Here is a 17,361-nt window from a genome sequence, read left to right on the forward strand (position 1 = left end):
CAAACAGGCCATGGCCCAGCCACGGTTACCCAGCTGCGTCAGGCAGACCCGCAGGCACAGGGCCTCTCCCAGCCCCTCACGCCCTCCCCCCACAATGGCCCTCAGGGCCCCAGCACCCTCCCTCCCACGAATCCCTTCTGTGCAGGCAACTTGAGCCTCCTGCTCAGGAGTTTGTCCTGCTCCTCTGGTTTTCCTTGCTGGGCTCCCCGGCCCGGCACAGCACAGCCTGTAGGGTCCCCCCGGCTGCTCCTGACCCTGTGGCCCAGAAAGCCCTCCCGCCTTTTCTGGGTAGCGAAGTGCCTTTTTTCTTTCCCACCCTGGTCCCCTGCCAGACTTCAGGTGATCGGCTCACTGCTCCAACCACCCCGGTAGCCCTGTTACCTGAGGCTTCCTCTGGCTCACAAACCCTCTGAAGGCCGTCCTGGGACGAGGCACACCATACAAAGGAAGCAGGCTGGTCACTGGGCAGGCGGGCAGCACAGCACGCATCCAGGTCAGCTCGTGGAAGCGGAGGCTGACACGGTTTCAGGGAGTGGCCTCGGGAAGGCTCCTGGGGAAGGAGGGGAGGAAGCAGATGGCAGGGAGACAAGCTGGCTGGTGGTGCGGTCTCAGCCACCCCTAGAAGGAGATCAGGGCAGCCTTGCGTCCACCATGGTCACACCGAGTCCTGGAACCCCGCTCAGGCGTCCAGCTGGTCACTCGAACAAAGCCTTTTGTGTTCTTTCCCAAGGCCTGGATCTTAACAACGCTCCTCTCTCCCCACCCCATGTCCTCTTCCCATCTTCTCAAAGGCCTGATGATGTGCCCTGTGCGCCCGCACTGCATGGGCTGCTCGCTTCGGGAAAGCTGAACAAGTGCCATGCTTCCTGGAACCTGGCCGGGGGCGGGGGCGGGAGTGGGTGAGCGCCAAGCCACCACCTCCATGTCTGCCTGGGCCTGGCACGCACTCCGAGACTCTGAGCAGCAGACCAGCTGCAGGCGCCCCCGGGGGTCTGGGCCCAGCATCCGGGCAGGGAAAGGGGGCAACAGGATTTTGCCCAGGGGTCTCAGCAGGCACAAAGGAGCACCTCTTGGGCCCAGCTATGGGGAGAGAGGGGCCGTGGGGGGATTTAGGGTTCAGGCTCTGCAGAGCGGGTGACGGAGAGCTGCTCACAGCCAGCACCTCTGGGGGCACCATGGAACTTGAGGCTCCTTGCGAGGCCGCTGGGCATAGGTGTCCGGGAGGCAGCTGGACACGCGGTTCCGCGACCCCAGGACAGGCTGGGCTCCAGCTGCCGTCAGGGGAGCTCTCCGGCTGAACGGGGAAATGTCACCAGGGAGGAGGGTCCCCCATGCCCCGTGACCCAGAGGTCGGGAGGTCAAATCGGAAATACATTTGTGGGGTTTGACAGTTGGAGTCCGAGGTCACCTCAGCAAGAGCTGCGGAGCGGGGGCGAGGGCGCGTGGGGCCGAGCCTTCTCCCGAGACCCCGTGTGAGGCTTTGGGGAGCTGCGGGAGGCGAGGACAGGTGTGGAACCAGGACGTGGACTGGCTCCTGGGGCTGGGAGGGAACAGTTACCGCAGCCCGGGAGGCTTCAAACAACAGACCCTTATTCTTCCACAGTTGAGGGGCCAGAATCTGGAATCAGTGCTTCTGGTGTTTGGTGGCGATGCTGGGCTTTGGGGCCTGAAGCTGCATGCCTCCAGTCTGCTTCTGTTGGCTGGGCGTCCTGCCCTGTCTGTCTTCCTGTGAGGACACAGTCGTGTTGGAATAAGGGCCTCTCTACACCAGTGTGACCTCACCTTAACCTTAATTTAATTACATCTGCAAAGACCCTATTTCCAGAGGCCATGGCCCAGAGGACACGGGGCCAGGGTGGGCAGAGGGGGACACAGCCGGGCTGAGGTGGGAGACTTAGGACAGAGGGCAGGGATCTGGCTGAAGCCCGGTGGGGAGCCAGGAGGGAGCAGAGGCCAGGGCAGCAGTGGGTTAAGATGGGGGAGGATTTGGAGGGGTCACTGGGAAGGGGGAGGGAGAAGAACACGAATACATGGAGACCGCCCAAGGGCAGGGTAGGGACGGGGCCTTTGGGGGACCAGAAGGAGGGCCGGTCGTCGGCGTGGGTACTGAGGCCAAGGGTGGGTGGAGGCCGAGCCTCTGCACCAGGACCCTGGGGGGAGGGGCGAGGGTGCGGGGTTGAGATGGAGGCCAGAGGATGGCCCATAGGAGAAAACAGAGCCCGCACCCCCCAAGGCTACCGTGGGTCCCTGTGCTCACATGGTCCCTCCTGGGAGCCGCAGGGCAAGGGGAGGGACCGAAGCTGTATGTGACACCCCTGCCCCAGGAGGGCCGGCCGCACTGGAGGTGGGTCCAGGGTGCGGGGTTGACCTGGCCGTGTCTGCCCTCCCACCCGCCTGGGCCGTCTCGGGCCCCTCACAGAGTCTCTCCGTCCCCACAGGGAGCACAGCGGTCCCCGGCTGAGCACGTTCTGCGCGATGAGCAGCCACGCCTCTCCTCTCCACCTCCTGGTCACCAGTGGCACTGAGACGGCTGTCGTCCCTGAGACCGTGACGGCCGTGCTGGGCACCGGCACCCCCACCCCGTCCGGGCCCCAGGCCGAGGCAGCCATGTCCACGCAGGCCAGGAGCATCGCGGGGTGTACGTGGAGGCCTCGGGCCAGGCCCAGCGTCTCTGCGCTGTCGTGAGGCAGGGTCTCCTGCCCTTTGGGCTCGGGCTGGCTCTGCTGGAGGCCCAGGCGGCCACCGGGGGCCGCACGGACCCCGGGCAGGGCCAGCTGCTCCTCGTGTCTGAGGCCCTGGGGCAGGCCTGGTGGGCCTGGAGCGGAAGAAGAAGCGCTGGCCACTGAGCGCGCCGTCACCGGGTACCCTGACCCTCTGGGGGTGGGAAGCTGGCCCTCTTCCAGGCCGTAGGGAAGGAGGTTGTGGACAGGGCACTGGGCTGGAGCTGCGGAGGCCCAGCTGGCCACGGGGGGCCTGGTGGACCCCATCCAGGGCGTGCGCGTGGCCCCTGAGCTGGCCTGCCAGCAAAGCCTCTTGGCCCAGGAGACATGGTGTGGGCTGTCGGAGCTTGGGCCCGGCTCAAGTGCCCCAGGCTTCCTGGACCCCAACACGCTGGAGCAGCTGCCGTACCGGGAGCTGCTAGGCAGGTGTGTGCGGGCCCCCAGCACGGGGCTGGGCCTGCTGGCCCTCAAGATCACTTTCCGTACGCTGAGTGGGGCACTGAGCTTGGCCGAGCTGCTGGAGGCGGGGGTCCTGGACGGGGAGACGGCCCGAGGCCTGCGGGAGGGCAGGCTGGCGGTGCCGGATGTGGGTGCACGCACCGAGGTGCAGCGCCACCTGCAGGGCACCGGCGGTGTGGCAGGGGTCGTCCTGCTGCCTGCAGGGCACAAGAAGAGCTTCTTCCAGGCCACGGCCAAGCACCTGCTCCCCATGGGCGCCACGCTTCCGGTCCTGGAGGCTCAGGATGCCACCTGCATGCTGGTGGACCCAGCCACCGGCCGGCAGCTGTGGGTGGACGAGGCGGTCAGGGCAGGCCTGTTTGGACCAGAGCTCCACAGGCAGCTCCTGGCAGCAGAGCAGGTGGTGACGGGGTATCATGACCCCTTCAGTGGCACCCGAATCCCCCTATTCCAGGCCATGAAGAGGGAGCTGGTGGACCGGCCTCTGGCGCTGAGGCTCCTGGTTGCCCAGCTGGCCACAGGCGGGCTAATGTGTCCTGCCCGCAGGCTCCGGCTGCCCGTGGAGGCCACCCTGCACGTCGGCTGCCCGGACAGAGACTCGGCAGTATCTCTCGCAGGCGGCTGGCTTCTCGGACCCCCGCATGCAGGAGAGCCTCAGCTACGGGCAGCTGCTGGCCCACTGTGTCACCGACCCAGAGACGGGACTGGCCTTCCTGCCCAGCTCAGTGGGGAGCCCTGGAGAGGAGCCACAGGGGCCCCCGTTCACTGAGCAGAGCACCCGGCAGGCCTGAGAGCCGCCGTGGCCACCGTCTCCATGGGTACGTTCCAGGGCCGGCCCGTGTCGCTCTGGGAGCTGCTGTTCTCCGAGGCCGTCCCCGTGGAGCAGAGGGTGACGCTGAGCCAGCAGCACAAGGACGGGGCCCTCTTGGCGGAGGAGCTGGCGGCTGTGCTGAGGGCCGCCCACGAGCAGGCTGCAGCCACTGCCAGGACCACCTTTGCTGGGTGAGGATCCCCGTGACTCCAGGAGAGCTGCTGAGAGCGGAGATCATCAACCAGGGCGTGTACGAGCAGCTGGAACGAGGCCGGACCATGTCCCAGGACGTGGGCAGCCTGGCCTCAGTGCAGAGGTACTTGCGAGGCACCGGCTGCATTGCCGGCTTGCTGCTGCCCAGCTCCCAGGAGCCCCTCAGCATCCACGAGGCTTGTAGGAAGGGGCTTCTCAGGCCTGGCACGGCCCTCACCCTCCTGGAGGCGCAAGCAGCCACTGGCTTCATCACTGAAAGAAAACGAGGGGTATTCGGTGGAGGAGGCACTGAGGGCTGGTGTCACTGGGCCCGACGTGTTCGCGAGGCTGCTGTCGGCTGAGCGCACCGTCACCGGCTACACCGACCCCTACACCGGGGAGCAGATCTCTCTCTCTTCCAGGCCATGAAGAAGGACCTCATCGTCCGGGAGCACGGCATCTGCCTGCTGGAGGCCCAGATCGCCACGGGCGGCGTCATCGACCCCGTGCACAGCCGCTGCCTGCCCATGGACGTGGCCTACCGGCGCGGCTACTTCGATGAGGAGATGAACCACGTCCTGGAGGACCCGAGCGACGACACCAAGGGCTTCTTTGACCCCAGCCTGCAGCTGCTGGAGTGCTGTGTGCGCGACCCCAACACAGGGCTCTATGTGCTGCAAGTTGTAAAGAAAGGAGAAACCTACATGTATGTCGATGAAGCCACAAGGCAAGCCCTGCAATCCAAAACTACCAGAATGCACGTGGGGAGGTTTGCCGATCAGAGGGTTTCCTTCTGGGACCTGCTGTCCTCTCCATACTTCACAGAGAAAAGGAAGAGAGGGCTTGTCCAGGAGTACAGAGCCCGGAACTCAGCCTAGAGCAGTTGCTGGAGATCATCCCCATGACAGTCAAAGAAACAGAAAAGCGAAACCAGGTCATCAAGGTGGCAGCCATCGGAGGGGGGGTGACAGCTGCAGAGCTATTCAGCTCGGGAATCATCGGTAAGAAGACACTGGATACACCGCACAGCGGGGGTGGCTGAGGGGCAGGGCCTCCAGCAACTGCAGCACGTGAAGACCTACAGCCGGAAGGCAGCGGCTGTGTTGCAGGGGTGGCCACACCCTCCACCCAGGAGGTGATGAGCATCTACGAGGCCAGCAGGAAAGGACTCATCCCCGCGGGGTTTGCGGCCCAGCTGCTGGAGGCTCAGGTGGCCACGGGGTTCATGCTGGACCCCCATGGCCACCAGAGGCTCTCTGTGGACGAGGCCATGGCTGCCGGCCTGGTGGGCGAAGAGCTGCAGGAAAGGCTCCTGAACGCTGAGAAGGCCGCCAAAGGCTACGCAGATCCGGCCACAGGACACACAATCTCGTTCCAGGCGATGAAGAAAAAGCTATTGAAACGGGACTTGGCACTCAGACTGCTCGAGGTGCAGGTGGCCACGGGGGCATCGTGGACCCGCTGCACCACCACCGGCTTCCGCTGGACACGGCCTACAGACGCAGCTGTCTGGACCAGAACACATACCCACTCGCTGAGGAGCAGAAGTGCATGCATAAAAGGTTTGTGGATCCCAACACGCAGGAGAAGGGGACTTACCAGGAGCTGCAGGAGAGGGGCCACCGGGAAGAGGGCACGGACTGGGCCCTGGTCCCCAGGGTCAGCGGCAGACGGGACTCCAACTTCATCAACAAGGCAACCAGAAGGGCCCTCAAAGCCGAGCGGGTGGATGTCACAGTGGGAAGGTTCAAGGGCCAGAGACCATCGGTCTGGGAACTGCTGAACTCAGAATACTTGACAGAGGACAAAAAACGTGAGTTAGTAGTAAAATACAAGAGGGACACGGCACATGCACTAGAGAAGGTAGTAAAAGTTATTTTCGAGACAACTGATGAGAAGGAAAAGAGCAATAGACAGTTATGGTTCAGAGGGGTCAGGAGGCAGATCACAGCCTCTGAACTCTTCCAATCAGGCATCATCACCGAGGAGGACCGGAGGGAGGGCGGCACCGTGGAGGACGCCAAAAATGCCAGGGGGTAAAGCGCTACCTGGAGGGCACCAGCTGCATCGCGGGCATGCTGGTGCCCGCCAAGGACGAGCCCAGGCGCCAGGAGAAGAGCATCTACCAGGCCATGTGGAAGGTCGTCCTGAGGCCAGGCACAGCCCTGGTGCTGCTGGAGGCACAGGCAGCCACCGGCTTCGTCATCAACCCCGTGGAGAACCGGAAGCTGACTGTGCAGGAGGCGTTTGCAGCCGGGATGTTCAGCGGTGAAACCTACCAGAAGCTGCTGTCAGCCAAGCGCAGCGTCACCGGCTACACCGACCCCTACACCGGGGAGCAGATCTCCCTCTTCCAGGCCGTGAAGAAGGACCTCATCGTCCGGGAGCACGGTATCCGCCTGCTGGAGGCCCAGATCGCCACGGGCAGCGTCATCGACCCCATGCACAGCCGCCGCCTGCCCGTGGACGTGGCCAACCGGCATGGCTACTTCAACAAGGGAATGAACCGCGTCCTGGAGGACCCCAGCGACAACACCAAGGGCTTCTTCAACCCCAACACACACGAGAACTTCACCTACGTGCAGCTGCTCCAGAGGGCTACTCCTGACCCAGAAACAGGCCTCTTGTTTCTTCTCTGTCTGGAAAGTGAGTGGGTATTCTTTCTAATTGGTTGTTTTTTCCAACCCTGAAAAACATATGACAATATTTTTAAACACTTTTTAGTGTGCCAGTATCTGTGTGCAATGTGTTCAACTTACGTGTACAGTGACATTCTACTCTCTTCCATCCTTTTTTGCTTCTGGTTCCTCATTGCATTAAAGGAAAGGCATTGTCCTTTATGATTTTTTTCTTTTCACCCTTGGTGTTATCAGTTGTGAATTTTCAATTAAAATTTCACAAGTGGCCATTTCTGATAGACTCTGAAGCATTTAGAGTGAAGGACTTTCCTTTGTTTCCTTGGCCTATCACACTGAAGTGTATGCATCAATTTGTTATATTCCCATTTTAATTAAATCCGTTCTTTTCAGTTATCGATTTTTCTCCTGTTTGTTGAGTAAACCATTTCCCATCAATTTCTCGCTGTAGTAAGTGCCTTTTGGGTCTCAGTTTGAGGTCCACCTACCATGATTTTCCATCCTATGGCTGTGCTTTGAGGGTGCAGAGGCTGATTCTGTCCCCTGGTGCAGCTCTCCCAGTTGGTATGACCCCCTTGGTTTGCGTCACCAGCTTTGTTCTGGAGGTATGGCCTTTACAACGTACAAAGAATTGTTAGTATGTCAACAAAGCTTTTTTCTTTGATTTCAGTTTTTTGAAGGTTCATCCAGAGAACTCTTTATCCTTATTGTAGATATGAGGTTAATCACGGGAGATAAGCACTGACAACCTAGGTTGGCATACAGTCGTATCCAGAATGGTCTCTGCTTACACTGCAGTTCAGGTATCAGACGCTCGGATGAGCCTGGAACTTCAGACACTCATTGCACAGTGTCTGGCTGGGGCAGGTGACAGAGGGCCAAGTCTTGCTGGTCCCTCCTTTGCGACACAGAGCGTTCTGAGCAGTGTGAGTGATGGTTTCACAGGATCGCCTGAGGTGGGTGGAGTGGGGAGTGCGGGGGCTATGCTGGTCTACCAGGATGACGGCAGTGGAGTTATGTCTATGCAGAAGGTTGGGAGGAGGAGAGGTGTGCAGGGGACTCCGAGGGACCAACAGGCTGAAGGCCTTTGAACCCGGGGGGAGGGGCAGGAGGTCAGGGTTGTGGTTTAAGTTTGAGAGAAGGCACACACGTGTCCACTACTTTTCTCTCCAGAAAGACATAGTGAAGGGAGGGTGAGGGCTCAGCAGGTGTGAGCGGGAGGAGACTATTGAAAGGTAGTGGGGGTTTGGGATAAAGGGGGTTTTAGACAAGAATTCTAAAGCACATCCCCTGTTGACGTGGCTGGAGAGTGTGGGGGGCCTCTGGGGTCGGGGCTCCCTTCTGATGGCTCCACTGTTCCTGAAGAGCCATCAGCAGAAAGCGGAGAGAAGGCCATCCCGGAATGTGGGAAGGTGGGCGTGTGGACGTGAAGGGGAAACACCGCATTGCAGGCCAGTGGGAGGTCTGTGGTCACTAATTAAAGTCCACCTGCTTGCGTATTTTTGTCTCCTTCGGGGACCCTCCCACGTGTTCCTTAGGGGAGGGGGGACGTGCCTGGAGAGCTGGCCTCCCCGACGCCCATCCCTGGCCTTCCCCCAGACCCTCGCGGTGATCCCCGGGCCGAGCGGGCTGCGCCCGGCCCGCTCCACGCTGGGTTCACCCCAACGCGGGCGCCCGGGGACTGGGCCGGGTTTCAGGATGTGTGTGGCAGGAGTGTGGTGGGGAATCGGTGCAGGAAGTAAGTACCAGCGGCTCCCAGGGCTGGGCAGGGCCGGTCGGCGCAGGCCTCTGCGCGCCCGGGGAGGCCCCGACGGACCCGGCTCCGGGCCGCCACGCAAACCCCTGTGCCCGGGCCGCTCGCCTCAAGCTGGTGCCGGGGCAGCCGAGAGCAGCGAGTCCCGGGAGGAGCCTGGCTGGGACCCCTCCGCCGGGAGGGGGCCTTGGGAGGGGCGGGGCCTCGGGGTTGGGGCCCTAGACGGGGCGGGCGGGGCATCTGACGGGGCGGGGTCCGCGAGGCGGGGCCTTCGTGGGTGTGGGCGGGGATCGTGGGCGGGGCCTCGGCCGGGGTGGGGCTCCACGCGGTGGGCCCCTGGGCGGGGGACAGGTGGGGTCTCCGCCGGGCGCCGCAAGGGCTCTACCTTCTACGGGGAATCTCCGCTCGGGTTCCGGCCAGGGGAGGCGGCTCCGGCGGGGCAGGAGGGCTCCACCCCCCGGCTGGCCGCGCGCCCGCGCCTCCCAGTTCCCGGAGCCCGAGTAGGGGCTCGAGGTGGTGGCGGCGCGGCTCCGCTCGCAGCTGGGCGTCTGGGCGCGGGGCCAGGACGGGAGGGGAGCGGCGGCGGCGGCGCTGGGCGGCGGATAGCGCGGAGGGCGGTGGCCTGGACCCGCCGAGCCATGGCGGCCCCGGAGCCGGTGCCGAGGCGGGGCCGGGAGCGGGAGCGGGAGGACGAGAGTGAGGACGAGAGCGACATCCTGGAAGAGAGCCCGTGCGGCCGCTGGCAGAAGCGGCGGGAGCAGGTGGGCACGGCGGGGAGGGGCGGGTCGCCACCCACCTCCGGCGGAGGGGCCCTTGAGACCACGCGGGGCCGTGCGGACTCTCGGGGAGCCAGAAAGCCGGAAACCTCTCCGAAGCGTCGCGCAGGCGGCCCCCTTCTTGACGGGCCCTTGCACTCCTTTAGCCTGCCGCCCACGCCCTGGTGAGGAACCCCCGATTCCCTAAGTCTCCTCCCGAGACCACCTCCCCATGCCTCTGGGACCAGCTGTTAGTCCTCTGGGGACCAGCCTCAAAAACACCCGGAGCATGACCCAGATCCCCTCAGCCCAGCCCAGGATACCAAGCCTCTGCTCCTGGGTGCCCAGCTTCCCCCCAGAGCAGGCCAGCGCCTGCCTCACATGCTCGGGCTGCTGGAAGGGAGGTGAGCGGAGACCTAGCCCGCACCCTCTTCCTCTCCCCCACGCACCAGCTCACTCGTGCCGCCCCCACCCCCCACCAGGTGAACCAGGGGAACATGCCCGGCGTCCAGAGCACCTTCCTGGCCATGGACACGGAGGAGGGGGTGGAGGTGGTGTGGAACGAGCTGCACTTCGCTGACAGGAAGGCCTTTTCGGCCCACGAGGTAAGGCCTGCTGCCCCCCACCCCGCCCACCCCTCCCCAGCCTGGTGACCGCCCCCCCTTCCCAGGAGAAGATCCAGATCATGTTTGAGCAGCTGGTGCTGGTGGACCACCCCAACATTGTCAAGCTGCACAAGTACTGGCTGGACGCCTCGGAGGCCCGAGCACGGGTGAGCCCTGGGCACACCACGGGGAGGGGGCCGCCAGTGGGTGGGGCGGCTGTGGGCACCCAGCGTTGGTGGAGCCCGTGGGCCTGCCGCCTCGCAGGTCATCTTCATCACAGAGTACGTGCCATCGGGCAGCCTCAAGCAGTTCCTCAAAAAGACCAAGAAGAACCGCAAGGCCATGAATGCCAGGGTACAGGGAGTGGGCTGGGCCAGCGTCAGGGACAGGGTGGGGTCGGGGTGCACTGGGGGCAGAGGTGGTGAGGGGGTGCTGGGCGGCCCTGGGCACAGGAGCGGGGCTGGGCCGGGGCACCTCGGGCCCAGCTGCCTTTCCTGCGCTCATCCCACGGAGTCCGTCCGCCGCCAGGCCTGGAAGCGCTGGTGCACGCAGATCCTGTCCGCGCTCAGGTGAGGGCCTGGGCTTGCCCGAGCACCTGCCCTCGGCGCCCCCACCTCCCTGGCACCCCTGACCCAGCTCCGCCTGCTCTCTCCTCCTCCCCAGCTTTCTGCACACCTGCAGTCCCCCCATCATCCACGGAAACCTGACCAGCGACACCATCTTCATACAGCACAACGGCCTCATCAAGATCGGCTCTGGTGCTGGCGGAGCGGGGCTGGGCAGGGGCGGGGGGCGGGGCTGGGGGACCTGTCTGGGCCGGGGGTGGACGACGCCCAGTGCCCCATCACGCTGACGCCTGCTCTTTCTCCCCGCGGTGACTGGCTCAGTGTGGCACCGGATCTTCTCCAATGGTGAGTGGGGACCCTGGGGGGACGGAGCGTGGGAGAGAGGTCCGGTCTGCTCATCCCGCGCTCTCGCCATAGCGCTCCCAGACGATCTTCGAAGCCCCATCCGTGCTGAGCGGGAGGAACCTCGGAACCTGCACTTCTTCCCGCCAGAGTACGGAGGTGAGTCTGGGAGGTCCCCCCTCACCCCTGGCATCCGCCTTACCTGCCCTGACCTGCTCTCCCCTTTCAGAGGTTGCCGATGGCACTGCCGTGGACATCTTCTCTTTTGGGATGTGTGCACTGGAGGTACTAACCCCGTGGTCTCTGGGCCCCTCCCAGCTAACTCCTCCTATCCCACCTGTACTGTCCCTTCCCCATGCCTGACCTTGCCCTGCCCCCCAGATGGCTGTGCTGGAGATCCAGGCCAACGGGGACACCCGGGTCACAGAGGAGGCCATCGCTCACGCCAGGCATTCTCTGAGTGACCCCAACATGCGGGTAAGCAGCTGGCCCTGCCCCTACCAGCTGGCTCTCAGTGTTCCAAGGAGGGCCGGTGCGGTGCTTTGGGCAGGCCTGGAGGTGCAGCAGGTCAGGGCCAGGCCCGCTGCGCAAGCCTCCACCCCACCACCCCCGCAAGGAGGGCCTTACTGGGCGTGCATGTTGAGTTGCAGACGTGAAGGCTCTAAGGGCACATTCTCAGCACAGAGAGACCGGAGAGATACTTCCCGTGTGGGCACAATTTTTATGCCTATTTTACAGATAAAGAAACAGGTTTAGAGAGGCTTTAGAGCGAGTGGTGGAGCCGATGTTTGCATCCAGGTCTGCCCGATTCCACATCCCCGCCTGTAAGCCTTCAGGAGACCAGTTAGAAAGGACGCGGTCCTAGCCTGCGTTGGGGGCAAGGTGGGTGGGGAGCCGGCAAAGGGCATGCGGACGGACGGAAGCTGCAGCCACAATCTCTCTGGCCAGAGTCTGGCGACTGTCTGGCTTCAGCGCATGACCTCTGGGGATGGGGGAGGGAAGTGACGGGGCCTGGACAGGACTGACGAGGAGGTGGAGCCAGGATGGACCGGAGAGGCAGTGGAGGGCATGGATGTGGGGCAGGGCAGGGACACTTCAAGGTCATCTCCGGAATCGGGCCTGACCTGAGGCAACCAGAAGAGGGGCAGGCTGTAGGTAGGCGGGCTCTGGCTGCGCTGCACTGACCTCGAGGCCCGCGCTGATCTTTCAGCACTCTGCCCAGCCCCAGGGCTGCGAGGCGGGGGCTGGTGTCCTCCCCGAGCAGTGCAGCTTCACCTGTGAATTGGGGACGACAGTGCCAACCCGCCACGATTTTTGTGAGGGGAGCTGGAAGTAGAGCACGGGCGGTTCTGGGCCCGGGGCAGACTCAGCTGCCCTGTTTGAAGAATCAGGTCCTGGCTTGGCTGCTAACGGGCTGCCTCCACTCTGTGCTCGTTGCTCCACGAAGGCTCCCACGGGGTTGGGCCCTGCAGGGGCCCCTTCTCCTCACACAGTGGGGCCAGAGTGGAGGGGATCCACCGACTGCAGCCCCCTCTCCACACCCCAGGAGTTCATCCTCTCCTGCCTGGCCCGGGACCCTGCCCGCCGGCCCTCCGCCCACAGCCTCCTCTTCCACCGTGTGCTGTTTGAGGTGCACTCGCTGAAGCTCCTGGCCGCTCACTGCTTCATCCAGCACCAGTGTGAGGGGCAGGCCGGCCTGGGGGTGGGCCAGGGCCTGGGGTCGGGATGCAGAAGGAGGCCCCGCAGGAGCTCGTGCTTCAGGGCCCACTGCCCTGTGTGCTCCCACGGCCCGCAGACCTCATGCCTGAGAACATGGTGGAGGAGAAGGCCAAGGCGACGGACCCGCACACGGTCCTGGCAGAGATCCCCCGGCCGCCCCGGCCCCCGTTGCAGTGGCGGTGAGCGGCCTGCAGCCCAGAAGCCTCCCCTCTCCTCCCGGCCACGCCCCCCCAGCCCTCCCCCCCCCCCCCCCACCGGCAGGACCGCCACCCTCATGTTCTCTTCACACCCATACTAGGTACTCAGAGGTCTCCTGCTTGGAGCTTGACAAGTTCCTGGAGGATGTCAGGTGAGGGCTGGAGTGAGGCTGGGGAGTGGGCGACTGTCAGGCCTGAGCCCTCAGCTGCCACCACCCCGCACTGTGTCCCTAGAAATGGGATCTACCCACTGATGAACTTCGCTGCTGCTCGGCCCCTGGGGCTGCCCCGTGTGCTGGCCCCACCCCCCGAGGAAGCCCCAAAGGCCAAGACCCCGACGCCAGAACCCTTTGACTCAGAGACCAGAAAGGTAAGCCTCTAGCCTCCACAGGCCTGCCCACTGCCCAGACGGGTGCCCTTATCAGGGGTTTCAAGTCCCCCAGCCCGGCTCTCCTCCAGGCTGCCAGGAGAGACCAGGTCCTGGCTGACCCCCTTTGTGGGGCTTGGGGGGCAGTCGTACAAGCTGGGATACCCCCTTTCCCAGAGGCTCCACAGGGGAAGACCCCTGCAGGCCCCTGTCCCATACATGCTGCCTCTCGGATCCCACCTCCTTGGCTTGCTGATTTGCTGACATCTGTGACCTGGTGTTTCCGCCAAGGCCCCCAGGCCCTGTGTTTCCCCCGTCCCCTCCTCCTGCTAGGCTCCCCACTGGCCAGGGGCCTCCCCGGCCACCCTCTCCCTTTCCTTGTCCACACCCACTGGGCCCCAGAGCCTCTGGCTTTGGCCTTGGGTGTGTCTCCATGGTTACCTCCCTGATCTGGGCCCCCCTGTTCCCCACTTGGATGCTGCACCAGCCCCCAGCCTGGCCGCCTTCCCCGGCTTCCCAACCAGAATTTATGTTCTAATAGCCACAGCTGGGGGTCCTCAGCGCACGCCCCCAACCCCCCCTGCCCGGCACGCTGAGGCCTGGTTTTGCTGGCATCCTGTGCTTCTGCTGTCATATCCCTGCACACCTCGCTCCTCCCCCACCCCCTTCCCACAGCTCTCTCTTTGTTCAGGTGTTCTCTTCACCTGTGAAAACTCCTATTCATCCTTCAGTACCCAGCTTCAATGTCTACTCTGGAAGGTTCCCTCAACTCGCCAGGCTCCTAGCAGTGAGATGTGCTTCCTAGGCTCCCCTTGGAGACCGTCCTCATTTCCGGTCTTTACGACCCCTTTGTGTCTGGGCCCCTTCGACACAGCATCTGCTTTGGCTGCCCAGTTGCTGAGTTCCAGCCTTCGTGGGTGACCTTGGCCTCCCCCTTCCCCCAGGTGATCCAGATGCAGTGTAACCTGGAGAGAAGCGAGGACCAGGCGCGCTGGCATGTGAGGGGGGGCGCCGCCCACAGAGGCGCGGGAGCGCGGGAGGGGCGGGGCCGACTCCCGAGCCCACCTCGCCCTCCCGCCTCCCCAGCTCACGCTGCTCCTGGTGCTGGAGGACAGGCTGCACCGGCAGCTCACCTACGACCTGCTCCCAAGTAGGCCGCCGGGCGGGACCCTGGGCAGGCACGGGGCGGGCACGGGCGGGCGGCGCTGCGGCCTCACGCCCGGTCCCCACGCCCCTGCCGCAGCCGACAGTGCCCAGGACCTGGCCGCCGAGCTGGTGCACTACGGCTTTGTCCACGAGGTGAGGTGCGCAGCCGGGTATGGCCAGCCTGGGAGGGCCGCAGGGTGGGCCGCGCCCCACCATCCCCCATGCCTTCCTCCCGCCCTGCAGGACGATCGGCCGAAGCTGGCCGCCTTCCTGGACAGCACCTTCCTCAAGTACCGTGGAGCTCAGCCGTGACCCTGATCCCGCCTCAGCGCTCCAGCTCCCCAGCCCCCCGGAACCAGACCTGGTGGCTCCCGTGGGGAAGCTCGGCATTGGCCCCAGCGTCTGGGTGGGGGACCAGGGCCCCCTCGGCCTGTGTGCCTGCTAGTGAGGACCCTCCCCCTTCCACAGCTCCCAGCAACCCTGCGGTGGGGCTGAGGGTGGTGGGGTCAGGCCCGTCAGGGGCGAGGGAGCCAGGGCTGGGGCTGGGGGGCTGGTTAGGCCCCGCATGTCCTTAGGGTCAGGATCCCCCCCCCACTGGCCAGCTTCCACAACTCAGCATCCCTCCCGTACCCTTCATTTCCACCCCCAACGCTGTCTGGTCATGAGGGGCTGCCCTGCAGGGAAATGCGGCACAGTGCTGGGGGGCTGAGGGGCGGGGGTCGGCCCTGGACGGATGTGTGCCCAGGGAAGCGCTCCATTCCAAGTTGCTACCGCAGAGCCACACAAGGAACCGGAATCGCCGCCTTAAACCCATGGTAAACCACCTGCAGGTGTCAGGCGTGGTGCTGGGCACTGGGCAGGGCCACGGCCCTGCAGCTCCATGTGGCTCTCGCACCCCACCCCCCCGGCCAGTGCAGACCCTCCAAAGGGCTATTTTCTGTCCTTGTTCCCTGGCCTCGAGTGGTCAGGGTCAGGCACCCTCCCTGCTCCTCCCAAGCTCACCACCCCTCCTGCTACCTCTCTTACCTCCTCCTGTGGCAGCTGCCTTCCTGGGTCCTAAGGCTACCAGACCCGGCTCCCTGTCTCCTCCACCCCTACCCCCCATAACCCTAGCCTCCGTTCACTTGGACCACCTCCCTTCATTTTCAAATGTAGTTGATCACTCTTAAAGATTTTAAACTGCATGTATAAATTTAGCACATTCAGGTTTCTAAGCATCTCAAATGTCAAACAAGAAAAGCTCACCACTGTGTTAGTTCTCTGTTGCTGCTGTCAGGGTTTACCACAAACTCAGTGGCTTAAACCAGCACACTTAGATAGTTCTGTAGCTCAGAAGTCTGGCACAGATCCCACCAGACTAAAATCAAGGTGTTAACAAGACTGCGTGTCTTTCTGGAGGTTCTAGGGCAGAATCCATTTCCTGCTTCTTCAGGTTGTTGGCCTGCAGGTGTCAGGCGCGGCGCTGGGCACAGGGCACGGATTCATTTCCTCGCAGTGATGGGGCCGAGGTCCCCACTTCCTTGCCTGCTGTAAACTGAAGGCCACTCTCAGCTTCTAGAGGCAGCCACCTCCATTGGCTCACGGCCCCGTCCTCTGTGTTCAAAGTCAGAAACTTCGGGGGGAGTCTGTCTCATGAACTGTGTGTCTGGTTTTCTGCAGCCGGGAAAGCTTCGTGTGACTAGGTTGGGTCCACCCGGATAATCCAGGATGATCTCCCCATCTCAAGGTCCTTCATCCTAATCACATGTGCAAAATACCTTTCACCAAGTAAAGTAATATTCCCAGGTTCTGGGGGTTGGGACACGGACATCTTTGCAAGGGGCAGGGGGCGGGTGTCATTATCCCACCTACCACATCACCCTAGCCAAAACCCTAAACCAAAACACCTTACCAAGATGTATCAAATGAAATAAATGCACCAATACGGTGAATCTCAAGTTATCTTAAACATTCCAATACTCTTTACAAAATTATTCAAGTTCTCACACCTTTCAATTACTATCTAAAATAACTTACACATCTAGTTGGAAACGCTGATGCTGTCTGATTCTGCGTCATCTTAAACAGTTTGAGTGTCCAATGCATAACAGATTGTACCAGTGATTAAACTGAACTCAAAAGGATCAATACTATCATTGCTTCATTTAATGCCTATATTGAGGTTTTCATTTTAACTTTTATCTTTTCAAAGTTATATACACATTATTTTAAAAGTGGAATTTTTTTAGGCCAATAATAAATAATAAATACTGTCTCTAACCCTGACCCTTTCCAAATTCAACTCTCTTAGCTGTTTCTTCAGGCATTTAAAATGCATGTTTCACAAAATCGAACGCATGGTTTTACTGTCTTTTTATTGGTTTTTGACATCACATGTCACCTGCTGGTGTCCTCTGGGGGGAAGGGGACCACTGGCCTCAATCCCCTGACCCAGCGTCATCCCCGTGTGATGGGTAGTATTACCGCTTCATTCCCACAGGTCTCAGCAGAGGATAAGGTGTCCTAGGATTATATTTGCTTTCTTGCACAACTTTTTGTTTCCCCTGGAGTTAATCATTGCCTTTTGGGGGGCTTAGTTTTCTACGTGTCTCATTCATTCCTCCCTAGATTCACCCGCAGAAGTGTGAACCTACTCTGTCTTGAGATTTGTTGCAGAGCTGGCTGCTGTGTCATCTTTTCCTGGAGCCCCCAGCCTGCCCACTCTCTGCCCCAGGCTACTTGTTCTAGGGTTTGTGACCCAGCTGTCAGCATGGGCTACGCCTTCACCAGCACCTCCCTCCTCTGGTCTCTGGAACCCATGCTTTCTTCTTCCTTCATTCACCGTCTGTTTGAGGAGGAACGTCCTGAGCGAGGATGCATGGAGAGTCACGGAGTCGTTCCTGTTTGCCCTCACTACTCTCACATCTGCTTGTTCGTGCAGCTAGGGACAGTGTTGGGCTGGTGGAAGATTACTTCTTGCCAGGACTTTGAGGGTATTCTGTCATTTTCTTCCAGTCCCAAGAACTCCCATGCCTTTCTGAGTTCTGACCCTTTGTGATTTCTTCTCTCTCTCTCTCTGGATCTTCTCTTTACCCAAGTGCTTTGGAAATTCTC

At 62.1% G+C, this 17,361-nt stretch overlaps 3 protein-coding genes and 1 pseudogene across 6 annotated transcripts; all 4 read left to right on the forward strand.

Annotated features, from left to right (window-relative positions):
- Positions 1-2,030: 2,030 nt before the first annotated feature.
- LOC118883774 (epiplakin-like) lies at positions 2,031-3,986 on the forward strand. The gene is given in 5 exon segments (XM_036830913.1): positions 2,031-2,118; positions 2,545-2,797; positions 2,799-2,875; positions 2,878-2,929; positions 2,931-3,986. Coding segments are annotated over 5 exon segments (1,488 nt in total). The 3' UTR covers positions 3,949-3,986.
- Positions 3,967-5,227, forward strand: LOC118883302 (annotated as a pseudogene).
- LOC118883775 (epiplakin-like) lies at positions 5,084-7,214 on the forward strand. The gene is given in 4 exon segments (XM_036830914.1): positions 5,084-5,183; positions 5,226-5,621; positions 5,624-6,202; positions 6,205-7,214. Coding segments are annotated over 4 exon segments (1,743 nt in total). The 3' UTR covers positions 6,873-7,214.
- Positions 7,215-8,897: 1,683 nt separating this feature from the next.
- Positions 8,898-16,601, forward strand: NRBP2 (nuclear receptor binding protein 2). Of its 4 annotated transcripts, none has more exons than XM_036829994.1 (19): positions 8,898-9,332; positions 9,494-9,511; positions 9,809-9,931; positions 9,997-10,098; positions 10,196-10,285; positions 10,445-10,500; positions 10,595-10,689; positions 10,819-10,842; positions 10,915-10,998; positions 11,069-11,124; positions 11,221-11,316; positions 12,386-12,518; positions 12,635-12,737; positions 12,857-12,907; positions 12,990-13,125; positions 14,067-14,120; positions 14,209-14,272; positions 14,366-14,426; positions 14,512-16,601. In XM_036829994.1, exons 1-19 carry the CDS (start codon positions 9,210-9,212, stop codon positions 14,711-14,713), a joined length of 1,671 nt encoding a protein of 556 aa, XP_036685889.1. In that variant the 5' UTR covers positions 8,898-9,209; the 3' UTR covers positions 14,714-16,601. The 4 variants fall into 4 exon arrangements, with proteins under 4 accessions (XP_036685889.1, XP_036685890.1, XP_036685891.1 ...); XM_036829996.1 differs by having other exon boundaries at positions 8,900-9,332; positions 14,366-14,421; positions 14,512-14,715; XM_036829995.1 differs by lacking the exon at positions 9,494-9,511 and having other exon boundaries at positions 8,899-9,332; positions 10,460-10,500.
- Positions 16,602-17,361: the final 760 nt, after the last annotated feature.

The sequence above is a fragment of the Balaenoptera musculus genome, chromosome 17, assembly GCF_009873245.2.
Source record: "Balaenoptera musculus isolate JJ_BM4_2016_0621 chromosome 17, mBalMus1.pri.v3, whole genome shotgun sequence".
NCBI lineage: Eukaryota > Metazoa > Chordata > Mammalia > Artiodactyla > Balaenopteridae > Balaenoptera > Balaenoptera musculus.

Coding starts and splice junctions, on each gene's coding strand:
- NRBP2 (XM_036829994.1), top strand. CDS start 9,210: ATGGCGGCCCCGGAGCCGGTGCCGAGGCGGGGCCGGGAGCGGGAGCGG. Junction 10,690..10,818: donor CCTCATCAAGATCGGCTCTG/GTGCTGGCGGAG, acceptor TGACTGGCTCAG/TGTGGCACCGGATCTTCTCC. Junction 14,121..14,208: donor AGGACCAGGCGCGCTGGCAT/GTGAGGGGGGGC, acceptor CCGCCTCCCCAG/CTCACGCTGCTCCTGGTGCT.